This window comes from Podarcis liolepis, assembly GCF_965112155.1.
Source record: "Podarcis liolepis genome assembly, chromosome: 15".
In the NCBI taxonomy this organism is placed as follows: domain Eukaryota; kingdom Metazoa; phylum Chordata; class Lepidosauria; order Squamata; family Lacertidae; genus Podarcis; species Podarcis liolepis.
This window is the reverse complement of record NC_139566.1, coordinates 12,046,136-12,074,053: the sequence shown is the minus strand read 5'-3', so window position 1 is coordinate 12,074,053 and position 27,918 is coordinate 12,046,136. Positions and strand designations below refer to the sequence as shown.

At 49.0% G+C, this 27,918-nt stretch overlaps 1 protein-coding gene across 5 annotated transcripts; it reads left to right on the top strand.

Annotated features, from left to right (window-relative positions):
- The first annotated feature begins 44 nt into the window (after positions 1–44).
- Positions 45–26,646, top strand: USP21 (ubiquitin specific peptidase 21). Of its 5 annotated transcripts, none has more exons than XM_083477556.1 (15): positions 45–225; positions 5,417–5,510; positions 6,486–7,290; positions 8,456–8,548; positions 12,733–12,792; positions 15,170–15,293; positions 16,093–16,204; positions 16,328–16,465; positions 19,169–19,233; positions 19,689–19,792; positions 20,749–20,835; positions 21,019–21,097; positions 23,099–23,206; positions 23,314–23,428; positions 25,966–26,646. In XM_083477556.1, exons 3-15 carry the CDS (start codon positions 6,511–6,513, stop codon positions 26,054–26,056), a joined length of 1,956 nt encoding a protein of 651 aa, XP_083333682.1. In that variant the 5' UTR covers positions 45–225; positions 5,417–5,510; positions 6,486–6,510; the 3' UTR covers positions 26,057–26,646. The 5 variants fall into 5 exon arrangements, with proteins under 5 accessions (XP_083333682.1, XP_083333681.1, XP_083333678.1 ...); XM_083477553.1 differs by lacking the exon at positions 45–225 and adding an exon at positions 607–800; XM_083477555.1 differs by lacking the exon at positions 8,456–8,548 and having other exon boundaries at positions 50–225.
- Positions 26,647–27,918: the final 1,272 nt, after the last annotated feature.

Below are 27,918 nucleotides of genomic sequence, written 5' to 3'. Positions count from 1 at the left end.
AAAACAACAAAAGGAGCCTAGGGAGGATGAGCTGCGCACGCGCAGGTCCCGTCAGTCCGTCGCCTGCGCGCGCGGGGCCCGAAAGGCGTGCCAGCGCCTGCGCGTTGGAGCCGCGCGAAGCCGGCCTCGGCCGGGCAAAAGCGCGGAGTGCGGCGGGGAGGGGGGAGGAACAAAGATGGCGGCCCGTGCTGCAGGAGTTGTTGTTGCCATGGCGTCCTGCAGGAGGTGAGGCCCACACACCTGAACTCCTTTGCGGCACCGGGGGTCTGTTGCGGGACGGGGTGGGGTTTGAGGGCTGGCGGGGCGAGGGCCGTGGGCCGTGTAGCACGAAGGGTTAAGAAGAGGGGGGCTCTAAAGGCTCGGTTAAAAGGATGCTCCGGGGGCTCCTCTCCTTATTTGAGTCGTGGGGCCGGCTGTGGGTCTGCATGGGGGGCACAACGCGACATAGGTAAGGCCCACCTGCCTAGATGGTGTCTAGCGCAGGCGACATGCACACTCTGTGCCTTTATAACGCGAGGGGAGGGGGAGGGCAGGGAGCACAATTTGACATTATTATGTAATCGCGGCATAATAATATGTGGGGTGAGTCTTGACGGGGTGGGGTTGGGGTTTGTGGTTTTTATTTGGGGGGGGGGACTTCTCTGCCCAGGGTCCTCGGTGAAGGGGGTGGGGAATGGGCTTCTCATGGGGGCTCTGGACTGCGAAGGAGGGGGGCTCTAGAGGTCGCCAGATGAGGCTGTGCAGCCTAGGAGTTGGGGTGGGCTCCTGGTGACAGCAGGAAGACCCCCAACCTCTATGGAGTAAGTAGGTCTGAAGTGTGGCTTGGAAGTAAAACAATTGGGGGGGGGGTTCTGGGTGTCAGTATATTTTTTATGGCACTGGTTTTCAGCTGGTGGGTTCGGGGACCCCGCTAGTGGGTCACGGCTTATTCCAAGGTGGGTTGCAGCAGGAGCATGGACACCATGCAGATACACGGTAAAAATAGTAGGGAATGGGTCCTGAAATGTATGGATGGGTTGAAATTGGGTCCTGGGAGTGAAAAGATTGATGACTACTGTTTTATGGGATGCATGGACAAGGGCTACTAGGAGGCTGCCTCTTGAGAAGGACATCCTGGCGAGGGCGAAACCAACTTCATCTATCTGCCAGTTGAGGATCAGCTGCTCCAGTCCTTGATTTTCCTCTTCCCTCCTCATTCCATTTTTCTTTCACATTGTGTCTATTGAATTGTGAGCTAGAGGGCAGATATTGTCTTATCCTTTAATTTACAAACAGTGCTTAGAGAAATTTAGGAGCTTTGATAATGATGATAATATAGGTTTTAAAATAGGGAAGGTATGGACTGTCTTTTTAAATGGGAAGATGCACCCCAAATCAGAAGATGGATTTGTGTTTTAGGTGTTTAGATGTGTTTTAGGTGTTTAGATATATTATTGGGTTGTATCCAGGGCTAGTTCTTCCCATAGAAATGAATAGGCATGGCTAGTTCAGTTCCATTTCAATGAATCTACTCTGAGTAGAAGTTGGATAAAAACCTAGTATTTAAATGGTGTATGGCAGTGTCATTATCTGGCTTTAAGGTGTTTATGAAGATTTGGTCAAATTGACAGAAAAGGATAGAGCTCTGAGTGTCTCTTTGCTGCTGCAAGATATGGCAGTAGTAAAGATTTGAAGGATTTATTTTAAATGGTGAGGTGGAGGCCACCAGGTGTCATGGCTTCAAACAGGGTTAGACATACTTATAGGAGAGGAGAAGGCTGTTGAATTTCCATATCCAGTAGAGGTGGAGAACCTATTAGGCCCTCCATATGTCATTAGACTACAATTTCCATCATCCCTGATCATTGTCCATGCTTGCTGAGGCAGGCAGAAATTGGAGCCCAGCAGCATCTGAAGCAGCATGGATGGGGACCACAGATTCCCCATCCATGATGTACAGGTTGAGTCTACCTTTGAATTCCCCAATGCTGAGGACAAACATGAGGGGAAGATTGTTGCTGCTTTATCCCTGGTTGATGGAAGCTTTCTGGAGGGACCTGGCTGGACAAAGTTTGTACTGGAGAACTGGACCTTTGCCTGACATTGATGGGCATGCTCCATCTCTCCCAATAACGTTTTGCATGTCAATGAAGCTTTGGAACTCCCAGGGGATGTCTTGTTTTCCCATTTCAGCCACAGTGAAAAGAAGCAATAGAGCAAAGGAAAGATATGAGGGCCAGTGGTGGTTGTCCTCAAGGATCACATCTGTGATCCTGCAGATGTTAGACTCCAACTCCCATCTTCCCTGGCCATTGGCCATGCTAAGAGTTGGATTCCAGTTATGTCGCGGGGGAGCGGGACACAGATGTTGACCGGCTGATAATAAAGAGAACTCTGGGATTTTTGTGTATGTAAATAATAAGCTTCTAGAAACCAAGGGGAAGTGCTCTTGTGCTTGAAGCCTGCTTGTGGGTTTCCCCACAGGCAATTGGTTGGCCATTGCGAGAACAAGATGCTTGACTAGGTGTTGGCCTGATCCAGCAGGCTCTTCTTTTGTTCTTCTTTTGTTTTTCATAGAATCGTAGAATTGTAGAGTTGGAAGGGACCCTGGCAGTCATCTAGTCCAACCCCCTGCAATGCAGGAATCTCAACTGAAGCATCATTAGATGGCCACCCAACATTTACTTAAAAAACCCCAAGGAGGAAGAGTCCACCACCATCTGAGGGGCCTACACAATTTTTGTTCTTCTGTTGCATCTCCAGTGCCTGTCTCTATTCATTCCTCTATCCTCTGTGTCCCTATGAATATTTTAGAATATAAGCAAAGGACCACTCAGGCTTCTTCAGTGTCATTTATGTAAATGGGACTCTCTGTATATAAGTAAATGAGAATGTGTTGAAATTCTGTGTGCCGAGAAAAGCTAGATTCTATAACCGTGGCAGAAATTATGCTGATAATACATTTGCATATTCTTTTTTCATCTACTTTCTCTTGCTTCTGCTGTGTAGCGACAAATAACTATACCGGTTACAGAATCTTCTCTTCCCCTGCTTTCTTTCAAGTCTTACTTTGCAAAAAAGGAAAGGCTTTTCTGAAGGCTAGCTCTTTACTTTGGTCCCCTATTCTGTGATTGGGTGGAATTCATGTGTCCCAGCCTGTTTCCTGTGTGGCTCTTTAGGTCTCAGTGGGCATAGCTCTGTCTCCCATAAGAAGAGCCCTGTTGGATTGCACTAAAGCTGGGGTGGGGGCAGGACCTTGTGACCTCTACATGTTGTTGGACTGCAGCTTTCATCTTTGAGTCCAGTATCCTGCCTTTCCCAGTGACCTGCCAAATGCTCCACAGCCTGAGCATGAAGGCACCGTTCCTCTGCTGCTTATTTTGTTCCTCAAGTCTGCATAATTCATGTAATTCCCATAGTTCTGCTTAAGCAGGCTTTTTGAATTTGACACAGAAAATTGGTTTCCCCCTGTTTTTAAATAAGTCGCTCAGAATCTTGTTGCCTCTGTAAAGACCTCCTTGAGTTCTGATTTCCAAAGAATTGTGTTTTCCAAAAGAATTGTGCCAGGAATGCAGAAGAAATCCCCTTTGGCCAATGGTAGCAGAGGAAACTGGAGGAGAATCTCAGAAGAGCTCTGGCCAGCAGCTCTCTGACGCTCACAAGCAGCACAAGGAGGCAATAGCCCTTTAGCAGCTGGTATTCAGAGGTATACAGCCTCTGAACTCCACTAGCCTTCGTGGCTGCTACCCATTCACAGACCGGTCCTTCATGAATGCGTGTAAATGCCTTGCAATACCACCTAAAGTCATATAACTACACAATGCCCTAAAGATGTTTGGCTGATACCACTGTGGCAGAACTTTGGGACTGGGGGCCGAATGTGGCCCTTCAGGCTTCTCTGACTGGGCCAGGTTGCCTCTGGCTTGCCAGGATGGAAAGACGTGTGACCTTTGCATGGCCTACTATACAAAGTAAGAGTTGCACCCATTGCTCTGCCCAGTTTACTACTGACTTGGCCCTGACACAGGCATGTGGCCCCTGGAAGATGCCCGATGAGAGAATGCGGCCCTTGGGCTGAAAAAAATGCCTGACCTCCCTGCCCTATGGAGTGTTTGTGATTTTTTTGGTCAACCTTTAGGTGTCCTGGTTTTTGGAATAAAATGTCTCATTTAGGTAAGTAGATGCACATGAAGCTTAATTCATGAAATAATTTAGATGCAAATGTGAGTGAGCAGGGACGCTGCCTATTCCCCCTTGCTGCTCTCGAAGCTTGGAACTCCTCCCTAAATATGTACATGGCGCCACCTCTCCTCCCTTCCTTCGAATCACTTCTCAAAATTAATCCTTTTCTAAGGGATTTTCCCTCCTGAATTCCTCTTTCCAACTTTAACCAAGTTTTAGGCCGGTGTAACTGCGTCTGCCCACAGTTTCTCCTCCCTTCTTCGTTTCTCCCATTGTCTGTTTTGGATTGGAAGCTCCTTGCAGGCGGGCACCTCTCTGTGACTTACTGTACCCCAGGAGTGGGAAGACTATGGCCTTCCTGGTTTTGCAGAACTGCAACCCCCCTCATCCCTGACCACTGGCCATGCTGCCTTTGGCTGATGGAAGGGCCACAGGTTCTCTGGTGCTCAAAAGCTTGCACTGACTGGCCATACTGGGCCAGGTTCAAGGCTCTTAACAACTTGGACACCTCAGGGTCCACCTCTCCCTTGTATCCCTGCCCGGTCACAGAGGTATTCAGGGGAGTCACTGTTGGTGTTAGTTCTCTCTCCCCCCCCCCCATGGCTCAGATGCGCAGCATTTGATAATGTGGGCCCAGTTTTATGGAATCTTCTTCTGGCCCAAGGTCTGACAGGCCCCCTCCCTGTTGAACTTCTGTGCCTTCTTAACTGGGTTAAAAAAAATAATAATCCAGCAGGCGTTTTAATTTAATTCTGATTTTGTAATTTTAATTGGGTTTTGATGTCATTGTATTGAGATTTTTGTGTGCTGCATAGAGGTGATATAATGGAGAGCTATATAAAATGTCTAAGCAAATGAATAAAAATGTGAAGGAAACACCCATTATGTTACAGGTACTCCCAGCCAGGTGGCCTTAGGCTTTGGTTTCCAAGGTTTTGACAATCTGCGCACCTCCAGAGCCCCTTTCACTCCGTCCTTGGAATGACGAGAACTATTAAACCTGTATCGCAGAAATAAAGCCAAGGTTCTCAGGAAGCCAGAAGTTGAGCTGAATCCTACATGGTGTTTACAGACTATGCTCACCCTTGTTTCTGAGGAATTGGAGTTAAGATGTGGCCTCGGTTCCCCCTGAGATGCAGGGAAACGCTTCCCTTTCCATTGGGACCACCTATCCTGGAATCTGGCTGTGGGGAGCATCTCTGAGTAAAGGCGGAGAATTTTACCAGTTTTCCTTTGCTGTTTTTTTGTCTTGCAGGGCATCTGCCAAGAGGAGCCCTCCTGCGGTCGGCCACCTCTGTGAGGTGTGAGCCAGGGGCCGGCGGGGGTGAGAGTCTAGCACTTTTTGAGAGGTGCGTTTCCAGCTTGCTGGGCTGGGGTCTTTGTGCTGCTTGGCTTTGTGCCTGTTGAGTGCCTGTTTGGAAGGGCTAAAAAATTTCCGTGCTTTTATTAAATTGGAAACTGGGATTTCCCAGGAGTCTGTATGCTCAGTCCTCTGAACTGACCTTTTTCCACAGTCTCTTGGTTTAATTGCTGCATTGTTTTAATGTGTATTTTGCTTAAGGGTGTCTATATTGTAAGGTGATTGTGTAGTTTAATTAGGAATGTTTCTACTTCAGTGTTTTGTTTATACACGGTAAAAAGCACAGCAGCCTATTCTGAATGTTAAGTGGTATATAAAGTTGTTAATAACTGATTCTATCCAGCTAAATCCTACTCAGAGCAGATGTACTTAAGTCAATGGACAAATTAGTAATAGCTATTTATTTCTCAGTTGGCTCCAACCCAGTATTAATAACCAGTAGCCTCATATTTGGCATTGCTCTGGAATGATAAGGAACCAAAAAACCAGTGCAGCTCTGAAAGGTTCAGTCTGCCATCTTGATTCCAAATGATGCCCAGCTGTATCCAAACATAGACAAAAGCCTGGTGCTTGAGTTCTGGAGGAACTATTATGCCAAATTTGGTTATGATATCTTAGCAGGTATCCGAATGCACAGCCAACAAACATACAATGGTACCTTGGTTTAAGAACAGCTTAGTTTATGAACAACTTGGATTAAGAACGCTGCAAACCTGGAAGTAGATGTTTTGGTTTGTGAACTTTGCCTTGGAAGCAGAACATGTTGAGTGTGTTCCATTTGTAAATTGAGTCCCCCGCTGCTGTGGGAAAGCACGCCTCGGTTTCAGAATGCTTTGGTTTAAGAACGGACTTCCGGAACGGATTAAGTTCGTAAACCAAGGTACCACTGCATTTCAAAAACGTAATGTGAAGGAACAGACCTGACTGTTTCCCCACTTCCCGCTTTTGTTTCTTTTCTCCCCAGGGCCCTCCTCTATCTCCTCTCCGCAATGCCGCAAGCCTCCGAGCACCGCATGAGCCGGGCGAGAGAGCAGTCGGTCATCACCTCTCAGCCGAAAGCCACCTCCAAGCTCCCCAATGGACACCGAGCCCCGAGCCAAGAGCACCGTGGCTGCTCCTCCGCCGCCTCCAACGGACTTTCCGTGGCGTCCAAACTGCGCCCGTTGCCGCCCAGGCCGAGCCCTCTGGATGACAGGGGCAAGAAGCTGGAGCTCGACCGAGGCCGGGCCTCCAAGCGCAGCGACACACTGCGCGCCTCCCGCCGCGGCCCCGTCAAGGCAGACCACGCCCTCAAGGTGCCCGGCTGCCCGCAGGCCGGCACCATCTCCGGCAGCGCCTCCTTCACCATGCCACCCGGCGTCCTCCTGGGCGGGCCGGACTCGGACCGCCGGAGCGGCAACCTGCTGCGCTCCAAGTCGATCAGCATCGGCGACCTGAGCCAGTCCGGCAGCCGGGGGGAGGAGCAGCTGAGCGCCATGCTGAACCGCCTTGCTCTCCGGGACCGCAGCCCATCGTGCAGCCACAAACACGGCCTGGGCGCGCTGGCCCTGAAGAGGAGCTCGTCTCTGCGGAGAGTCAACGTCACCCCCGGGGCAGATGGGAGGCCGTCGCCCACGCTGCTGTCCGTCCGCACGGAGGGCTGCCCCAGGACTCGCGCCCTCGACCCGCAGGCCACGGAATACGCTCGCTCCCAAGACGTCCCAGTATCCACCAGCCCACCCCAGAGCAAGGGCCCTGTTCCAAGCAGGCTGGAGGAGAAGGCCACTGCTGTAAGGGACTGGCAAGGGGTGCCCAGCAATGATCCTCTTTGGGGGAATGGAGGGCCCCAGGCTTTGCAGTAGGGTACACGGTGTGAAGATAGTAGATAGAAGGAACTTTATTAACCTTAGAATCCAGGGCTGTCTAGGAAACTGATTGGCAGTAGATCCAGGGGCAAACTGAAGAAAGTAATTCTCTGCAGCACATATAGGTTCACTCTTGGCATCTCTGTATTTAAGCAGTTGCCTGGGAGTTGTAGGCACGAAGGAATTCCCTGTGGCAGAAGGGTCCTAGATTCCTCTTCTGTCCTGCACCCCTCACCTTTATCCCTCCTCAGCCAAAATACTTTGCAGAATGCTTTCCCCTTCCTCCCCCCTTCCTCCCTGGCTGCTAAGAATCCGGTGTCCTGGGTTTCCATACTAGACATGGAGGACCAGCCTCTTAGCAAGCTAGTGTTTAGAAAACAAAGTGTGGGATACTTACTATTTATTCAATTTATATTCCGCCCTTAATCCAAAGATGTCAGGGTGGTTCATAAGCGGGGAAAATGCAGGATAAAAGCAAAAAAATAGGTAGTTAAAACCAAAATGAAACAATAACCCCCCACCCCAAGAAACACATTTACAAGCCATAACTTTTGTGGCACTATGGGGAGTACGTTGCCGTGAAGTGCAGTCACAGTCGCCATTTTGGTTTGTCTTAAAGCAGGATTGGTGTAACCTGTGTCCCTCCAAATGCTGCTGAGCTCCAGCTTCCACCCTCCCTGACCATTGGCCATGCTGGCTGGGGCTTACTCTGGAGAGCCAGAGGTTCCCACTCCCTCCTTTAAAGGAAGGAGAGAAGACAAATTTGTGGATGACTTTTGTTCATCTCTTGATCATCTGATAAAGCTCCCATGTTCAGTAGCAGTATACCGCTGAATACCAAATGCTGGGGACAGCCTGTTGCCTTCACAACCTGTTTGTGGGTGCCCCAGCATGAGCCAACCTCTCTCTCTCCTCTCCTGGTGCATGCCCAGGGTGGAGGGTGGAGTTCTGGCCTGACTCCCACCACCCCCAAAAAATAATTGCCCCAGAGGGTTCCGTGAGCAGAAATTGACGCTCGCTGGATTTCACTTGATGTTTATGCTGTCGGCTCCCGCTAGTTTTTAACTTCTTTGTTTCATGTTCCTCCCAGGCAGACATGCACGCACGCAGGACTCTCCTTGGCAGGCGGCTAAGTATCTCTAACAGAATAGACAGCCACAAGAGTTCCCAGCATTCCTTGGGGGTGAGTCTGGGGGGGGGGGGAGCGCCATAGTCGTTAAGCTGCTTTTAAGTGGCTCAGCTGTGTTAGACACACTTAAGTGGGTTTATCGGCCATGGAACCTTGCGGTTTGTGCTTCGGCGAGTCGGACAGAGATCCTTCTCTGAGAATTCGCAGGAATCCACCACCAAAGGAAGTTAAGGGGGACTTGTGGTAGTTTGCCGGGTTTAGATTTGTGGCATGTGAACTTCCCTTATACTACTAAGGCAGAATGCTGGCCCATCTAGTTCAATATTGTCCGCAGTAACTGGCAGCAGCACTTTGGGATTTTCCATCCCTACCTGGAGATGTCTGTGTATAAAAGCAGATGCTCTACGCCTCTGAACTATCCGTCCAAAAGAATAATAACCATTGAATAGGTTCCTATAGAGCTGCCCCTAGCTGTTTGCTTTCCCCTTTGCCTCACAGGAAGGCTGCCTCAGTATCCTTCATATCAATTACTTACAGTCCTGTAAATACTGGCAGATGGCCAGCATGGATCCAGTTCCCCAGGGCAGGAGGGTGGAGTTCTGGCCTGACTCCCACCACATGCCAGCTGCTGGAAAGTGAGACAGCACAGGCATGGCTTCTTGCAACAAGGCGCTTTTGGTGTCGTTCGGGTGTCAGTGGGAAACTTAGGAAGCCTCTGTATACAGAGTTGAGTTTTATCGGAACTGGCTCTTGAGGGTTTCAGGCGGTTGGCATCCCCAGGTCTACTTGGAGGGGCCAGAGATTGAGCCTGCAACCTTCTGCATGCAAGGCAGATGTTCTGCCACTCAGCTACAGCCCTCCTCCCTCTCAACAGTGGTCCAGACAGAGAGGAGGGCATAAGAAGCTGTCTTCTACTGAGTCAGACCATTGGTCCACCTAGCTGCTCAGTATTGCGTATACTCACTCCAGGATTTCAGGCAGGGTTCTCTCCCAGTCCCACCTGGAGATGCTCCTGGGATTGAACCTGGGACCTTTTGCAAGACAGATGCTTTCCCCAATGAGCTATGGCCCTTCCCCAAGGAGTGTTGGCTGTTCATTGTGCTGTCACCCACCCACATGGTTTTCTTTTCCTTTTTCTGTTTATTGCATGGTGAAAATCAATGAAGCTTTTTGTGGACAAACGTCGTCTCAAGGAGCAGCCTCTGCACAGTTGCATTGCAAGCTGCTTCCCCTGGTCCATCTGCCCCTGTTGGAGCCATCTCAGGAGATGCCTTCTTGTGGCCTCTCCAACACTTGAAAGCAGGAGGCAGATGGGAGGGAGGGAAAGGAGACTTTTCTTTGGTGATAGCCTATCGAAAATCACATTTGTTTCCATAGAAACAGATGCATGGAACAAAATGTATAGAGTTAGCAGATGTCTCCCCTAAATCTTTTCTGTGAGTGCAGGGACCGTCTTTTATTAGAGGGGGTGGGGATGGCTTAGGGGAAGGCACATTCTCAAATGTGCCCATTTTCTTCCACTGCTGTCCCAAGCTGGCAGCCCTTTTGCTGAACCTGGACTGATTTGGGGGTAAAATGTCCACGCCCAGCTCCTAGCTCACTATCTGCACCCGGTTCCCCCTGCTAGTGACTCTGGTCGACTCAGGTGCTGACATCTTCCAGAGTTGTAACGGCTAATTAATTCCCTGGGGCAAGGATTCACTTGCACAGTTTTTATAGGTCTGTGTAACTGTCCGACTTGCCCTGCTCAAGGTAGCTTTTGGGGAACGTCCCACTGTGCCAAGGTGGGTTGGCCCACTGAGAAGTCGTCCGAAGCAGTTACCCGCTGGGTCTCGGGGCTTTTCTCGAGGACGCTGCAGGGGCCTCTTGGGGAAGCTGCTAGCCGTAACCCTGGTCACCCTGAGCTGTGTATATTTGCTTTGGTTGTGTTTTTATTTTGCCGCACCGTTCCCTCCCTGGCTCCGCAGTTCTCCGAAAGCGTTGCTGTTCCCCAAAGTAGCTCTTCCTGCTAATTAATCCCGCCGAGATGAGCCTCCAGGAGGAGCCAGGAATAGCCAGGGGAAATCGGATCAGCTAATGAGCTGCTGGCTTATAGGGACGTGAGGGAGCGCCCGCCAGTCCTTTTCCCCGCTTGGCGCCACGCAGGACGAGGGCTGCGCCTCTTTCTCGCCGGCTCCTCAAGCGGGAAGGGGCAGCGGGGGAGCCATGCCGGGGCTCCAGGGGGCCACTCTGGTGGAGCTGCCCCGGAAGCTGCACCGCACCTTGGCCACCAAGCGGGAGCTTCATGGCCGAGCGGCGGACATCTCTGAGTCCGTGGTCCACACGGCGGTGATGGGGCTGCTGCTGATGACCAGTGAGGTAACGCCCCCCCCCATCTCTCCCCGTTGCTGCCACTAAGTTGATAATGTCTAACGCGGCTTCATTGCATGGCTTTATTGTACAGAGGTGCACCAAGCCTCTCTCTCCGTTTCCTTTACCTTTTACCTTTTTACTACTTTGGCTGGATTTATACCATTCTGTTCCATATGGGACAGTTTTCATTGTAATGAAGGATGATTAAGAAACTTGACTATTAAAAAAACCCTGCTGTTTGCTGGGAGAATTTGAGGAACAGGGAGCTTTGGCCTATGGGACAAGGCTGCAGCTGAGAAGAGCGTGGGGAATGCTTTTCCTTGATTTCATAGTGGATGAGAGCAGCGCTCGTTGAATTATTTGTTTCTGACCCAGTAGTTGCCTTTAACTCTGGCCAGCGACTAGGGACCCAGTTATAATGTTTGTGATGAGATGTTTCCCTCCTTTTCCTCTTCCGCCCACTGCAAGAGGAGAGGACATTTTTAATAGCTGTGTGAAAGAGGTTTTTCTTGGAGGCTCCACCCTGTGACAGAAACCTGCATGTGCTGCAGTTTCCTTCTATATTACTAAATTCATACCCCACTTTTTCCTCCCAAAGTTGTCCAGAGTGGAAAACACACAAGCAAGAAAACAATCTGAGCGTCTTAAAAACACCACTCCAGTACGGATGCAGGCCTTCTTTTATTGCACCACACAGCTATTTAAAAATGAAGAGGCTTGGTCTTCTTTTGCAGTTGGTCTCTCTGATCTCAAGCTCTTCCTCCCTTCCACCACAAAAAAGGAAATTGAGTAAATCGACCAGTTAGTGATGCTGCTGGGGTGAAGTGGCTGTAGGTCAGGGCACAACCTTCCTGTCAAGGGCCAGTGGTCTAAAGAAGGGGTTGGCAGGATATGTGGGGCTGATGGACTCCAATTCCAGACATTGCTGGACTCCCATCAGCCCCAGACAGCAACATCTCCAGGGCCACAGTGTCCCCCTTCGGAGTATACAACAACAACAACTTCATATGCTCATACAGTTCTCTTACATTGGAAAAGGACCATAGTTCAGTTGATCAAGCCCCTCCTCTGCCCTCAGAAGGTTCAGTCCCTGGCATATTTAAGTGGAAAAGACTCTGAAGTTCTAGAAAGGCATGGCTGTTGGTGTGGAGCCTATTGGGTCCTCTGGATGTTGCTCAGCTGCCTCCCATCAGCCCCAGACAGCAGGACCAAGGTTAGGGAGTTGGAGTCCAACAATGTCTGATCCCAAAAATGTCTGAAGGGTGCCTGATTCCCTCCCTCTGGAGCTAAGGAAGGATTGGTGTCTGGACTTGTTTGGGGGCTTGCAGCTCCTGTTTCAGAACTTCTTGGTTTCAGTCTTAGAAAAATGCCCCAAGGGTGCCTCCCCCCCCCAACTTCTTGATTGTGTTCAGATTTCCTTCCTGTCACGGCAAGTCGCACAATATAATTGCGTGTATGTAAATCCTCAGCGGTTACCGCTCAAGCTAACCTGCTTCAGAACCGCTGTGATTTGCTCACTCCTCTGCTCGAGACGACTAGGTAGGGGAGCTGGAACTCCTCCACAGCTGGAAGGGAGAGGTGGATTGATCTGAGATGCCTGCAAAAGGCAGCTTGGCCAGAAAGTGCAGTGGAGCGACCCCTAGACCATGGAGAGGAATCATGCTGGAGGTTGGGGAGCTCTGGCAATGACACAAAAGAGACCTGTGCCAGTCTTTGGGTTGGGATGCTCACTCTCTATGTGTACTTAAGTACGGATGTATCTGTCCATCCTGCATGTGGAGACGTGAGACGAGACGAGCCTATTGTTCCCGCTGTCACAACACGCAAAACATCCCTCCCTCTCTGTCTCTCTCGTTCACTCTGTCTGTTGTTTTTGTTTTTTCCAGACGCATCACACTCTCCTGCTGGGCTCTGGGCACATAGGTCTCCGCAACCTTGGCAACACGGTAAGAAGTGGGCGCTTAGCCTCCCCAGCCCCAGGTGAAGAGAACTTTCCCCCCCTGCATAAAGGACTTGTCACAAAGGTTTCTTTTGAAAGGCCCCAACAATGTGCAATTTTTGTTATTCAAAAGATGCCTTAAAATAACCGGCATTGAGAAGTTGAACTTGGTAGGAGGCGAGGTAGCCGTGTCAGACTTGCCACAATGAGCGCAGCAGAAGTGATGTCTCTTATTGAGATTGTTGTGCGTGTGTTTTGAAGCAAAGGTGGCAAATCTTTTCTGGGTTGGTGGGTGAGATCTGCATCTTCCCCACCCCTGGAAGGCCACATTTGACAGGTGGGTGGGGTTGTCCACCTGCCAATTGCCTGGATCCGCAGTGGCAGTTGCGATGCAGCACTTTGAAGTCCTGACTTTTGGGACTTCAAAGCGCAGCGTGGGGCTGTTTGAAAGCCCTTTTGCAAACTGCCCCATTTGCTCTTTAAAACTCCAGTTTCAGAGGCCGCATTTGACAACCTGGTAGGCCAAGATCGCCCTGTGGGTTCCCCACCGCAGATGATTTTGACCTTTCAGCTTGTATGATGTGTGCATATTCTGCACAACTGCTCTGTGCCGAGTGCAGAAAACAGGTTTGGAATTCTGCATCCAGGTGTTGCTGAGGGAGGTGAGGTTGGGTGGTGTGCTCCACGAATGTTCTGCACTAAGCACCAAAATCAGACGCAGGACCCAGCGTCTTTGGAAACTCAGTAGGGTTTTAGGTGCTGCCTGAAGCCAACTTGCAACTCTGCCGCTTCAGTCCCTGTTCCTAACCCTTGATCCCCATCTGGAAGTTGTGGGGGCCTAGCAACAAGGACACACACACAGCCAGCAGCTGTGCCAACCTCAGCATAACTAAGAGCATACGTTGTGGTTGGTTGTTCCAAAATGGCAGCACACGCCTGTTTCCCACCACCACCAGGAGGGGAAAAGGGGAGAGCATGGAATTGAAGTCAGGATTGCTGGCTAGGAATATGGGTGTTTTATTGCATTCTGCACTGGAGCACTCGGTAGCTGATGTGCAGTTCACAGTTGTTCCCCCTCCTGTCCAGGCACTGACTCACCCCAGGCCTTCTTTGCTCCAGCAAGGTTTCATTTATTTAAAGGTATTTAAAAACATCTTGTTTATTACAGTCGTACCTTGGATCCCGAACGCCTTGCAAGTCAAACATTTTGGCTCCCAAACGCTGCAAACCCGGAAGAGACTGTTCCTGTTTGCAAACTGTTTCTGGAAGCCAAATGTCTGATGGGGCTTCCGCAGCTTCTGATTGGCTACAGGAGCTTCCTGCAGCCAATCAGAAGCCGTGCTTTGGTTTCCAGACGTTTTGGAAGTCAAACGGACTTCCGGAACAGATGCTTTTCGACTTCCAGGGTATGAATGTATTATTATTCACTAAACAGTGTGCAACATAAAAACAATGGGTTGTAGCCAATGCAAATTCTATTCAGAGTAGACCCATTGAAATTAATGGACCTAAATTATGTGTGTTGGTTTTTGAAATATTGCTTACTGTGATTTCAAGAATAAGGAAATACATCCGTGGAGGAAGTTACCTGTTGAATAAAGTACTGTATATATCAGTGAAAAAAAAATGTCAAAATTTATGGGGCATCTTATACACGGATAGTGCCAAGGGTGTACTGGCGATTGGTTGTTGCCACGAGCAGGAATGTTTCATTGGCGATAGGGATGTTGATTTGTGTATGCGGCGAGGGCTGCTCAAAAACTGTGGGCAGTCCGCTCCAAAAAAAGCTGAACAACTGAGGACAACCGTCCACAAAAAAATCCTCAACAACTGTGGGGCACCCCCCCCCCATTTTCTTAAACCTGAGTCCCCGAAAGGGTACTTATACATGTCTTATACATGGGGGCATCTTATGGACGGAAAAATGCGGTATGTTGATACAACTGTATTACACAATTATACTTCCCTCAGTCAGCAAAAAACCGTTCGCAGAGCCTCTGTAACATAACTAAATGAAACAAAACTAAATCTCCTGCCATGTTGGTCCCCCCCCCTCTGAGTTGGACCAACATTGGATAAACCCCAATGGGAGGGGGGTTTATTCAACTTGTTTTTGCTCAGAGTAGACCCGTTGAAATTGATGGCAAAGACTAAGTAACGGCATTCTGTAATACAGGAGTAAGGACAGAAAATGTCTGTGATGTTCTGCAGGGTGCTGTGTTGGAGGTAGAATTTTCCCAGCTGATTTAAAGGTTCTCCCGGGACTATACAGGGGCAGGTGACCTTTCAGGTAGCTGCATCCTGTGTGTCTTCACACCATCCCTTTTGGGGGAACGGGAATGCTGCAGGCCATGATGATGCCCCCATTGTATCTCCCCCTCCAGTGCTTCATGAATGCTGTGCTTCAGTGCCTGAGTAGCACCAAGTCCCTGCGGGACTACTGCCTCCGTCGGGAATTCCGGCAGGAACAGCCCAGCGCTCTGCGGACCCAGCAGGAGCTGACTGAAGGTAAAGGGGGGAAGCGGAAAGACCCTGCCCTGCTTTTTCTGTTGTTGTTTTCCCTCCCGTCGGCAGAGTCGGTTATGTAACCAGATCACTGTCTGAACGAGCTTCAGCTAAAAAGGATCCTTGTAGTGAGCCAGCAATCTAAATTGGTCTCTGGAGGGCCTTAATCCAATCCCGGTTGACCACTATTATATAAGTACCTCTGCCTTGAACAAAGTATTATATAATTAGAGGACCTAATTCCAGCGCTGTCCTGTCCTGTCCCTTTCTCACCTGCGAGGTATTCATAGGCCACCATCTCTGGCCTTCACCTTGCAAACGTATTACAGGAAACGCCTAAATAAATATTGTGGGACAAACTGCCCAGTCTTATAATCTGCAATTTTGAGGTGGGGGGGGTGGAATGGTGGGACAGGGAGAAGATTATGAAAGTCACGCCAAAGGGAGTGGGCATTTGATATTGTATTGTGTTTGTACATCTTTTTCCATTGCCCCAGGCCCTCCTCTGACCCCCTTGGTAGTTTTCCACCAACAGTATCTTTGGGCCTGTCCTGTTGGGAGGGAGAGGGTCTAGGTATGAGTTCTGCCTCTGCCACAGTCTTCCCTGGACAGGCCACCTACCTAACTCCAAGTTCCAATTCCTCATTTGTAAGACAAAACCAGGAATGGTAGCATATTTGTCGTGTTTCGAGGAAGAGGAAGCAAAACGAAGTTTGCTGAGTGTTTTCCCCAGTGTAAAAATGGAGAAGGAGAAAGGGAACAACTCCTTTATTTTCTTTTTTTGTGGCTCTTCATTCTCCAGCCTTTGCAGATGTCATTGCCACTTTATGGCACCCCGATTCCACGGAGGCCGCCAACCCCAGCCGCTTCAAAGCCGTCTTTCAGAAATACGTGCCATCCTTCACAGGATACAGGTGAGGCAAGTTGGGGTGCCCATTGCCTTATCCCTGCCCCAGTGCGGTTGCACATTTCTTACCCACCCCAACATTTCCCCCACCCCGGCCTGCCCAACGCGTCTGCCTTTCTTCCTTTTCTAGCCAGCAGGACGCTCAGGAGTTCTTAAAATTTCTCATGGATCGGTTGCATGTGGAGATTAATAGGAAAGGGCGCAAGACTCCCAGCATCCTCTCTGACGCCAAGCGACCCTCAGTACTAGAGGACACGGATACCTTGAGGTGAGTGCAGCTCACGTGGGCGGGAAATGTGGTGCCGTCTTGTGAGCTGTGCAGAAGAAACTGCTCTATACCACAAATCGGAGCATGCTTCTATTTTTTAAAGGGGGGAGGGCAGGGATTGAACCTGAGACCTTTGGCTTGTGAGGCGGGTGCTCTACCACACAGCTACAGTTCCTCCCTGAATGTGTCAAGCTGCTGTATACCAGGTCATCTATCCCAGTACAGTCAAGTTGCATCATCCGGGCATTTTACTTACACAAATTCAGCTTTATGTGCCCAGCTGCGGCTCCATTCTGCCTCCATCTCTCTCTCTCTCTCTGCTCACCTCCCTCCTCCTACCTTCTTCTGCTCACTTTCACACAGAGGAGTGAGGGGAGGCAGCAGAAACATGGGGAAGGCCTCCCCATGGGACTTCCTCACCACCACCAGCCAAATGAAAAGTAATTTTGGCTATGTATGGTTTTCACGTATATATGCAACACCTGGAACGACACCCTTGCATGGGATGCAACTTGACTGCATTGTCTGCTGATAGTGGCTCTCCACAGCCTCAGGGTTTTGGCAACCCTGCTATCTAAAAGCTCTTATGTTTTGTTACTGTTTGCAGTCATATCTCGGGTTGAAGGCGCTTCAGGTTAAGCCTTTTTGGGTTGCGCTCTGCGTGTGACTTCCGGGTTTCGCCGCTCACGCATGCGCAGACGCTCAAAATGACGTCCCACACATGCGTGGAAGTGGCGAATCACAACCCACGCAGACGTGGGGACACGGGTTGTGTTCGCTTCAGGATGCGAACGGGGCTCCGGAACGGATCCCATTCGCATCCAGAGGTACCACTGTATGTAAAGAGATTGTTTGAATGATGCCAGTTTCTACTATTGACACAATATATGCCGCTTTTCAGCCAAACGTGACCCCCAAGTCAGCTCACAAGAGAATAGATACACAAATGCCAACACAAATGATAAAAATTCAAAATAATTAACATTTGAAGAGTGTTTGACTGCGTTCGTTTTCCTGCCAAAGAGGCAAAGAGCATTCCCTACACACACAAAATTGAGAGCAAGGTCAAATCTTTAAGCAGCGGCTCCTCCTTATAAGAGTCCCAGTTAGGGGGCAAGGCAGGTGGAAAAGCTTTCCCGGGATGATTCCAGGAGTCTTTCCCATGCCTGGAGATCCTTGGAATTGGATCTGGAACTGCTACAGTGGTACCTCGGGTTAAGTACTTAATTCATTCCGGAGGTCCGTTCATAACCTGAAATTGTCCTTAACCTGAAGCACCACTTTAGCTAATGGGGCCTCCTGCTGCTGCCGCATCGCCGGAGCATGATTTCTGTTCTCATCCTGAAGCAAAGTTCTTAACCCGAGGTAATATTTCTGGGTTAGCAGAGTCTGTAACCTGAAGCGTATGTAACCTGAAGCGTCTGTAACCCGAGGTACCACTGTATATGCAAAGCGCAGGCTCTGCTACTGCTTTATGGCCCACTCCCCTAAACACCACCTCAGAAGAGGAGATAATGCTAGAAGGGGCTTCCCAAGGAAGTTGAATGTTGGAAGATTGTCCTGAAAGAACGTCCTTCACGCAGTACAGAGAGTTAACCCGTGGAACTCACTCCCACAAGACGAGTGGTGGCCAGCAACTTGGATGGCTTTAAAAGAAAATTAGGCAGGTTCATAGAGGAGAAGGCTCTCAATGGTTGCTTGCCACAGTGTCTGTGTTCTTCCTCCACCGTCAGAGGCAGTTGCTGGGAAGCGCAACTGAGGAGAGTGCTGCCACTTGCAGGCTTCCCAAGGGATCTGATCAGCTACAGTGAGAGCAGGCCTTGATGGGCCTTCTGGTCCTGCAGGCCTTTTCTTATGTTCTTACAATGGGCTCATCTTTCCTGGTCCAGTGGCCTGTCCCAGTGCAGGGTGTTTCTGACCGACCTGGGCCAATGTGGTGAACAGTTGGGCCTGACCTCCCAGTGTAGCTGAACTACTAGCAGCGCTCAGAGTGTGTCTGAGCACATAAATGCTGGAGGCTGGGTTTCTAGTCACCGCCTGAATCCTGATTCATACCTGCATCTCCATTGCTCAGTGCATAGCTTGGATGTGAGAATTGCAATGCTTGGAAAGCGTTTGTGTGTGGAGGAGGTGTTTGATGAAATCTTCCCTGCGGTGACTGGTTGTTGCTTACTTAATAATAATATCCAGCCGTTCTGTAGCGCTACAGTTTTCCAGGCACATTGCAGACATTCTCAGGTAATTTTTACAACGCCCCCGTAACCTGGACTGGTATCGTCACACCCACGTTTCAGATGGAGTCTGAGACTGGCTTGCCTAAGGCCATCTAGTGAGGTTGCTCCTGAGGCAGGATTCGAACCAGGAACTTACAGGTTCCCAGCTCAGTTTCTTACCCCCATGCCAGCTATCAACTTGCTGCCTCTGAGCTTCCAAAGTTCAGGGGTTGATGGGCCTCCAGTTCACCATCAGTGCCTGGGATTGTAAGCTCATCAGGGGCCTGTTTTGGCTTTCATTCTTCTGCAGTGATGCATTGATACTGTTGTTGCTGAATTAAAATAATAACCGTTTTGCAGGTGGGCTCTGCTTCTGTTCTCTGCCCCAGTAATCAATGCCCCACCTCCATCCAACCCTCTTCCACTTCCTGCTCATGTTGCTCACACTGTCCTCTTGGGTTTCTTTCCTCCTCTCCCCCCCCCCCCCCAGTGATGACGAACAAGCCAACCAGATGTGGAAGCGCTACCTGGAGCGAGAAGACAGCAAGATAGTAGGTGAGCAGGTGTTGTTTCTTGCACAACCTTGGGCTGCCAGCTCCCATCATCCCTGACAGTTAGCAAGGGACTGATGGGAGATGGAGTCCGGCAATCCCTGCAGGGCCGAAGGTTTCCCCCATCCCTGCCCTACAGCATGGGGATGGTCTGAGCCGAGCCATAAGGTCGAAATGATTTGCCTGTGACTAAGCCAGTCGAAGAATCGCCCACCTGGTCACACAGGAACATGAGGGCCACTCGAGGGTAGACCCAAATGCAAATGCCAGTGTGCAACTCCTACAGGGTGCTTTTGATTCCATCTATATCAGCTTGAAATTCTCCCTTGGAGCCAGAACGCATGAGCTGTAGCAGAATGTGCAAGTCAAACGCTGTTTGCAAGCTGGCCCACACAGTAACAGAAGCATTTCTCTCTCTCTTTCTTTCTCTTTCTCTTTCTCTCTCTCTCTCTCTCCTAGATCTCTTTGTCGGCCAGTTGAAAAGCTGCCTCAAGTGTCAAGCGTGTGGCTACCGGTCGACCACGTTTGAAGTTTTCTGTGACCTCTCCCTGCCTATCCCAAAGGTAGGCTCCTAGTGTCGTCACGGCAGGCTTCAGGGCAGATGCTGTTAAGTGACGGATGAAGCTTCCTTACAGCAAGTCAGATGGCTGGCCTGGCTAGCTCAGAACTGTCCAATAATATGACTGGTATCTTAAGGGATCCTTTTTAACTGGAGAGTTAATCTGGGAATCCTCTGGAGTGTTTTCTCTTTTAACTGGTTAAAGTATTAGAGTTGTCCCCCTATCCTGTAAGCCAGGAGTAGGGAAGGTGGGACTTTCCATATGTTGCTGAACTCCAGTTTCCATCATCCCTGATGACATTATACTGACTGGGGATGATGGGAGTCGGAGTCCTTTGAACTCTGGAGGGCCACAGCTTCCCAATTGCTGCTGTGAACCACTTCAAGAGAGAGTTTTTAAAAAGAAAAGAAAAGGTGGTGATTTTAAAATTAAGATTCCTGGTTGTCATTTTGTGTTTATCTACTGATGAGCAATGTCAGAAATGGGCCACCCAGCTGCCAGTCCCCTGGTGCTACACTGACATCAGGCGATGCTTCCTTTTGAAGCCCCAGTTGTCAGGACTTAGAAGTGAACCGTAGGGCTTTCAAAGCCCCCCACGTTTCTCTTGCAAACTACTGGACTGTGGGCCTTTCATGTAATTTTGCAGTGGCTCAGAAGCAGCAAGAAGGAAAACGGAGTGGGTTTGGCCATCTGAGCAAGGGGACTTGACATCTCCTTGAGCAGGGGAGGTAGGCTGAGCTGGGGGAGAAGAGGTTCCTGCACCCAGTTTCTGGGTACATTTTGGCACTTCCTGGCCTGGCAGCGGGGCAGAGGGACTGCTAGAAGTGGAGATCTTCATCCCTGCTTTTGTTTTTACGTGTGAGCAATGATGTTTGTAAGCCTCCTCAAACATTCAGCCTAACGGATAGGGTGGCGGTAAAGGTGATCTTTCCAACGAAACCCTTGCCCTGATTTCACAGAAAGGCTTCACCGGTGGGAAGGTATCTCTGCTAGACTGCTTCAGCCTCTTCACCAAGGAGGAGGAGCTGGATTCTGAAAACGCACCAGTAAGTTCATTGTGCTTTTCTGCCACGTGGGTGATGGCATTAGCAGTAGCACCTGTTTTACTGAATTTGTGATGTCTTTTTGTTTAAATGATAATTGTCACACTGTTTGAGAGGTTTTTAAATAAAAAAATCTCCAGTGTTTTATAAAAGCTTTTACAGAAAGCTCTCTCTCTCTCTGAGCAGGTGTGTGACAAATGCCGGCAGAGGACCCGAAGCACCAAGAAGTTGACCATCCAGCGCTTTCCCCGCATCCTTGTGCTACGTATCCTTTCTGCATTCTCTCCGCCCCCAACTTCCCCCAAGAACTGGGAGCCAGTCAGGGCTGCAGCTGGCAGCAGAGCGCCCAAAGTCTTCTGTTTGTATTTTATCTGCAGATGTAGAAGCCACTTTGCAGCCAAAGGTTGCCAAAGCGGCATACAGAAAAATATCAAGTTGAAATCCCCAAAGAATTGCCAACTCAGTAAACTACAAGCAACAATAGCAATTTCTACACTTGTACAATTGTTGTCCTGTAGTAAGACTGCGCCACACTGCAGGGAGAAAGTGGCTGCTTAGAACAGTCTGTTAAAAATGTTAAGATGGTCAAACTGGCCTACTTTTCTGGCTGGTTCTGCAGAATTACACAAAGTACTTGTGAAAAGCGATACATACAGTCATACCTCGTGTTACGTTTGCTTCACGTTGCGTCTTTTCAGGTTACGAACACAGCAAACCCGGAAGTGTTTACTTCCGGATTTGCCGCATGTGCAGAAGTGATCTGCGCACTTCGCGCATGCACAGTAGCAAACTGTCATGCTGCGTGCAGTAGCGGCACTCTACTTACGTACTTTTTGGGGTGCGAACGGCACCCCGAAACGGATTGTGTTAGTAAGTAGAGGTACCACTGTAAATCGAAGTCAGATGCTTTCCTGGGTTTCCTAAGGAATTCGGGGTTGGCTTCTGCTGGCCTCTAAATATGACGCCGCCAAGGCTATTCTGGCTTGGGTTTTCTTTTATGAGGAAGCATCAGGTTATGCTGCGCTGATGTGTGTGATACTGGGTATCTTGCTCCTTTCCAGTTCTGCTGAGTTTAGGGGAGAAGGCAAGAGGCACATTCTAGAGCAGTGAGACCAATGGTCAAAGTGCCCTCGCTGCACTTGGCACAGGCAGTACAGTCCTTCTCCAGGTTGAGTCCTGGAGAAAACGATATATAATAAAATAGCTTGTGCAAGGTTTTGCAATACAAGGTGGATGCCAGGAAGCTGCTGATGCCCACCTAGTCCCCTAGAACAGCTTGACGCATGAAGCGACAAATTTATATAATATATATTTCATTGCATTTATATCCCACCTTTGCTCCAAGGAGATCAAGGTGGTGTGCATGGTTGTACGCCAGTGTGGTGTAGTGGTTAAGAGCGGTAGTCTCGTAATCTGGGGAACCGGGTTCGCGTCTCCGCTCCTCCACATGCAGCTGCTGGGTGACCTTGGGCTAGTCACACTTCTCTGAAGTCTCTCAGCCTCACTCACCTCACAGAGTGTTTGTTGTGGGGGAGGAAGGGAAAGGAGAATGTTAGCCGCTTTGAAACTCCTTTGGATAGTGATAAAGCAGGATATCAAATCCAAACTACTACTACTACTACTACTACTACTACTCCTACTCTCCTTCTTCTTCTTCTTCTTCTTCTTCTTCTTCTTCTTCTTCTTCTTCTTCTTCTTCTTCTTCTTCTTCTTCTTCTTCTTCTCTCCTGACCTGTTTTATCCTCACAACAACCCTGCAAAGGTAGGTTAAGCTGAGAGGGAGTGACTGGCCCCTAAGGTCACCCAGCGAGTTTAATGACTGAGTGGGGATTTGAACCCAAGTCTCCCAGCACTTTTAATTGCTTCTCCATCACAGGCTCAGAACAAACATATAAGGATGGTGCTTAAAAAGCAGGCTAAACCCGTGAGATTCACTTAGATGCACACCTGCCATCAGGTGTAGAATTGGAAGGATGAGTTTACCTTATTTTTTATTAATCATTTATTTATGGCATTTACGCCACCTTTAGCCAAAAAGGTTTTCAGAGCAGCTTACAAAAGACAAATACTATCCCTGCCATGTGGCTCACATTCTTAAAGGACATGACACATGAGGAAAAAAGAAAGGGAGGAGGAAAAAGCAAACTTGAGTACTTCAAGTTACAGCCAGTTACCGTATATTGGTTCATGTGTTTTGAGAAACAGACGGTGAAAAGCAGGATATCAGTTTTGAATAAACAAAATTCTTTAACTCACCCTATCCCAGACCTGAACCGGTTCTCCACCACCCGTTACTCCATTAAGAAATGCTCCGTGTTTGTGGATTTCCCCCTCCAGCAGCTCAACCTGAAAGAGTTTGCCAGCGAAAAGGCCGGTGAGTTGGCGTGCCGAGACTGGGCCAATCCCTCCTGTGCCGTCTCGGGGCCTGCCTGCCGGAGAAGGGCAAGTCTGAGCTCCTCCTGTTCTCTCTCCCTGTTCCAGGCACCCCTGTGTACAACCTCTATGCCCTGTGCAATCATTCTGGCAGCGTCCACTACGGCCACTACACAGCCTTCTGCAAGGACCAGTCTGGCTGGCGGGTTTACAACGACTCCCGGTGAGCAAAGAGAAGACGATGGCTTTCCTTTCCTTTCCAAATCTCCACTGCACTGATTCTAGTCTAGTTATAAGGCAGCTTTCCTAGATCAAAAGCGAGGGTGTAAACAATCTCCAGGGTTTTGTAGCCCAAACGACGCTGGTCAGGCGATCCAAATTCTGCAACCCGGGTTCGAAATGCGTAATTTCCTTGTTGAGTGATTCTGGGGAGGAGAATTCCCCGGACACTGAAGGCCTCTTCCATGCATCTCATAGGGAGATAGGGAGTAAGACTGTTGGTCCAGATCGCTCAATATTGCCGCGTCTGTCTGCTATGGAGTCAGGCGGGTGCTCTCTCCAGGGCCTGCCTGGGGGTGGATGCACAGGATTGAGCCTGGAACCTTGTGCATGTAAAACACGCACTGAGCTGTGGCCCATCCTCCCAAAAAAGGAACCTGGGATATATAGGAAGCTGCCTTGTATTGAATCAGACTGTTGGTTCACCTAGCTCAGTGCTGCCTGCTCTGACTGGCAGCAGCCCTCCAGGGTTTCAGGCAGGGGTCTGTCTCTCCCAGCCCTACCTAGAGATGCCCGGGATTGAACCTGGGACCTTCTGCATGCAAGGCAGATGCTCTCCCACTCTCATTCAGCCGCACTTGTTGAGGTTACACACACACACACACACACACACTCAGCTGTTTTGTAGGCATACGGAGTAGAAAAGTCCTTTTTTTGTTCTTAAATCAAACCGTGAAGGGCAGGAAGCTGAAAACTGCACCCTGTGTCAGCATTTTCCAACTCTACAATTCTGTGATTCCGCACCCGCTGTGGGATTGTGGCGCTCACCCAGGCCAGCTCTTTTATGGGTCAGAAGTCACTTCCTGAACCCTTCCTGCCTGTGACCTGCTTCCTTGCACCATAAATCCTGTGCTCTGCTCTGGACCAGGATGCTAATATAATTAGGTAGCTGTACTATCTTAAGCAGCTTAAGACACCTGTTCCTAATGTGTGCCCTGCTTGGCAAGGGTTTAAAGCAGGCCAGGCTGCTCCTGAACACCTTTGATGCAGCCTTGCAGCCAGCTGCAAAACCATTCAAACCCGGCTGCCCTAGAGCCCAAATTCTGCAGGGTGAACAGCTCAGTTTTGCAACCAATGTTAACAACAGCAAGAGGGTTGTATCCAACATAGAGTAGACCCATTGAATTCAACAGGCATGACTAACTAAAGTTTATTGTTTTAATTAGCTGACTCTGAGCAAGAGTGAGCAACCAAAATCTCTGGTTTTCCTCACTGGCACATTTTTTTCCTGCTCTTTTACACGATACAATCCTCTCCTGCTCATTATGGGATGCTGGACATTGGTGCCCTGCCCTGCAACCTCTCGGAGTCTTCTTTGGCCATCACAGTGCTTTCTAAGATTTCTAGCATAGCTCATGTATCGCCACAAAATCAAAATGGCTACAGAAAAATAAGAACCTGGCAATTAGATTGATAAATTATGTGGCACTGTGATTTTGGCTTTCTTCTGTACACTTGGCAGTGGTTATTAATTTTATTTAGTATCCTCTACACACATGGAAGGGACGCGGGTGGCGCTGTGGTCTAAGCCACAGAGCCTAGGACTTGCCGATCAGAAGGTCAGCGGTTCGAATCCCTGTGACGGGGTGAGCTCCCGTTGCTCGGTCCCTGCTCCTGCCAACCTAGCAGTTCGAAAGCAAGTCATAGTGCAAGTAGATAAATAGGTACCGCTCCGGCAGGAAGGTAAACCGCGTTTCTGTGCGCTGCTCTGGTTCGCCAGAAGTGGCTTAGTCATGCTGGCCACATGACCCGGAAGCTGTATGCCGGCTCCCTTGGCCAATAAAGCAAGATGAGTGCCGCAACCCCAGAGTCGCCCGAACTGGACCTAATGGTCAGGGGTCCCTTTACCTTATACACATGGAAGTTTACAAAAGTACTGGGCAGGGAGGGGCGGCAGTACAGGCGACGCCAAATTTCCAGTTGGTTCAAAATGCAATTGCGTATTTGACACTGGGAGGAGATCAGATCACTGGGAGGAGATGTGATCTCAATACCATCAGCTTTGGTTATTTACTGGTTTCTAGACTAAATTCAAAGTGCTGGTATTAACTTCCTAGAACCAGCACACCATAAGGGCTGCCGCCTCCCGTGTGACCAAGTCTGAAGTTCATCTTAAGATGCCCAGTTTCATGTTCCTTTGCTGTAAGACAGATGTGGGGAACCTGAACGGCAGCTCCCTGTGAGTCCCAGCAGATGGGCAAGGGTGGTGGAGCAGGGGCAGACTTTCAGATTTCACCAGCGCCCTTTGTGGATCCACCTCTTGCCTTCCAATCTGATCAGTTCAGTACATTAGAGTTGTGGTGTGCTGCTCAGCGTCCGGTGTGTCAGAACTGGTCACTCTGCCTAAATCCGCCTCTGATGGGAGTTGTAGTTCTGCAACATTTGGAGGAGTATTCCAGGCGAGTAAGATGAGCAGGCAAGTAAGGTTTCTCTGCTAATGTGCCATCCTTTCTCTCTCCCCCTCCCCTGCCCCTTTTGCAGTGTGTCGCCCATCAGCGAGAACCAGGTCCCGTCCAGCGAGGGCTACGTCCTTTTCTACGAGCTGGACGACATGCACTGGAAGAAGCAGTAATAGTATTGGGACCCAGCACTTTCGGCCCTGCCGCCCCTCTTACCTCATAGAGACTGGTGCTCGGGTCTTTTAAACAAAAAATCATTTTTAAAAAGCGACGACGACAAAAACAACAACAATAAAAAAAACAAACGACACTGTGTGGGGTTTGTTTCTACGAGTGACCCGGGTCATCCACTTCTCCATATACGTACCCAGGTTTCCTTTTTATTTTCTTTCCTCATTTGTTCTTTTTTTAAAAATAAAATAAAAATCACCAGGTCTTAAGGCGGGATGGGAGCGAAGTGGTTGCGGGGCAAGGCCTGGCAGAGAGAGCGAGTGTGTATGTGTGGGAGCTTGTGAAGGGATATGTGTGTGTGGGAGGAAGAATGCACAGAGCCTCCATTGTCCGTCCGCTTGCCCCCCCCCAAGCCCTCAGGGGAAATAACATGCGCTTACCCCTCAGTCTGACTGTGGCAGCCACTACTGATTTTAAACGACTATGTGACTTTGTATATATAATGATGGGTTTGTACATAGATGACAAGAGAAAAATGAAGAGGTTGAAACTTTTTTTGTGAATAAATTTACTAAAAAAATAATAACAAAAATGGTGTTTGTCTCACTTCTATTTGGGGGAAGGGGTCGTGGGGCTGATGCTCGGGGGGGAAGAAGAGACATTTTGGGGTGTTGGTTTAGAGCAGGCTTCCTCAACCTTGGCCCTCCAGATGTTTTGAGACGACAATTCCCATCAGCCCTGACCACTGGTCCTAGCTAGGGATCATGGGAATTGTAGGCCAAAAATATTTGGAGGGCCGAGGTTGAGGAAGCCTGGTTTAGAGTGTCGGACAAGGATCCAGGAGAGATCAGGGTTCAAATCCTTACTCGGCCATTATGCTCACTGGGTGACCTGTAGACTGGGGAAACTCCGGCACTGGTCCCTTTGGATGAGAAAGAATTAAGGTACTTAATTATCATTTTTATTTCCAATTGTGAAATGGTTTATAGGTGTGAGTGTGTTCATTTTGTGTGTGTGTTTGTAACATAATGCTTACATCTTGGCACAGAGTTCTGTGTAATCTAGAAGCAGGCACATGTTTTCTTGTTGCAAGACAAAAAAACACTGGTACTTTTTGTGCTAGCAGAATGAAGCCGGACTGATTCCTGGGCAACACTCTGTTGGAAGCATTAGTTGGTTGCTGGGGTGACCCCACCAGAGTCCAATTAGTATCTCTACTCATTTGGGATGCAGGAAGCCCCAGAGAAGGGGTGTGCATCTCTCACTGGGTTACTTTTTCTTTCTAAAATTCTCTGGTGTGTTTATAAAAAGTTTTTCTCCCCCTAGCCCTGAGAGTGTAATTTGTCTTTATTTGAGACTTCTGTGAACTAAAATATAACTGCCTTTAACACAGGAGACAAAGGAAATGTATGTGAGAGAGAGACAGAGAGAGAAAGAATTGTATCCTAGAGATTATCAGAATGGCAGTGGTGTTTAGGGGCTTCTGCTGGGGTCAAGATTTAATTTTGAAGTGCATTATTTTCACTGTTACTGGGACTGTGTTTGTATTTTGTTATTATACCTTATGAATTACAAGGGGATTGCTTAATTTTATTGTATATTTCTTAATGAGCTGTTTTTGTTAACTTGTTTTTTATTGTTTAAATTTTGTTATATTTTGTAACAGTGAATTACCGTATTTTTTGCTCTATAACATGCACCCGACCGTAACACGCATGTAGCTTTTAGAGGAGGAAAATCCGTAGGCATGCCACCCGTAGGCATTCCCTCCATAACACGCACAGACATTTCCCCTTACTTTTTAGGAAAAAAGTGAGTGTTATGGTGCAAAAAATACGGTATGTCTTTTTCATGGTGTGGAAAA

Excerpts from the sequence above, each read along its gene's own strand:
- USP21 (XM_083477552.1), top strand. The coding sequence starts at position 176 with ATGGCGGCCCGTGCTGCAGGAGTTGTTGTTGCCATGGCGTCCTGCAGG. Across the intron at positions 226-6,485 it reads GCCATGGCGTCCTGCAGGAG|GGCCCTCCTCTATCTCCTCT; the intron begins GTGAGGCCCACA and ends TTTTCTCCCCAG. Across the intron at positions 16,205-16,327 it reads CCATCCTTCACAGGATACAG|CCAGCAGGACGCTCAGGAGT; the intron begins GTGAGGCAAGTT and ends TTCCTTTTCTAG.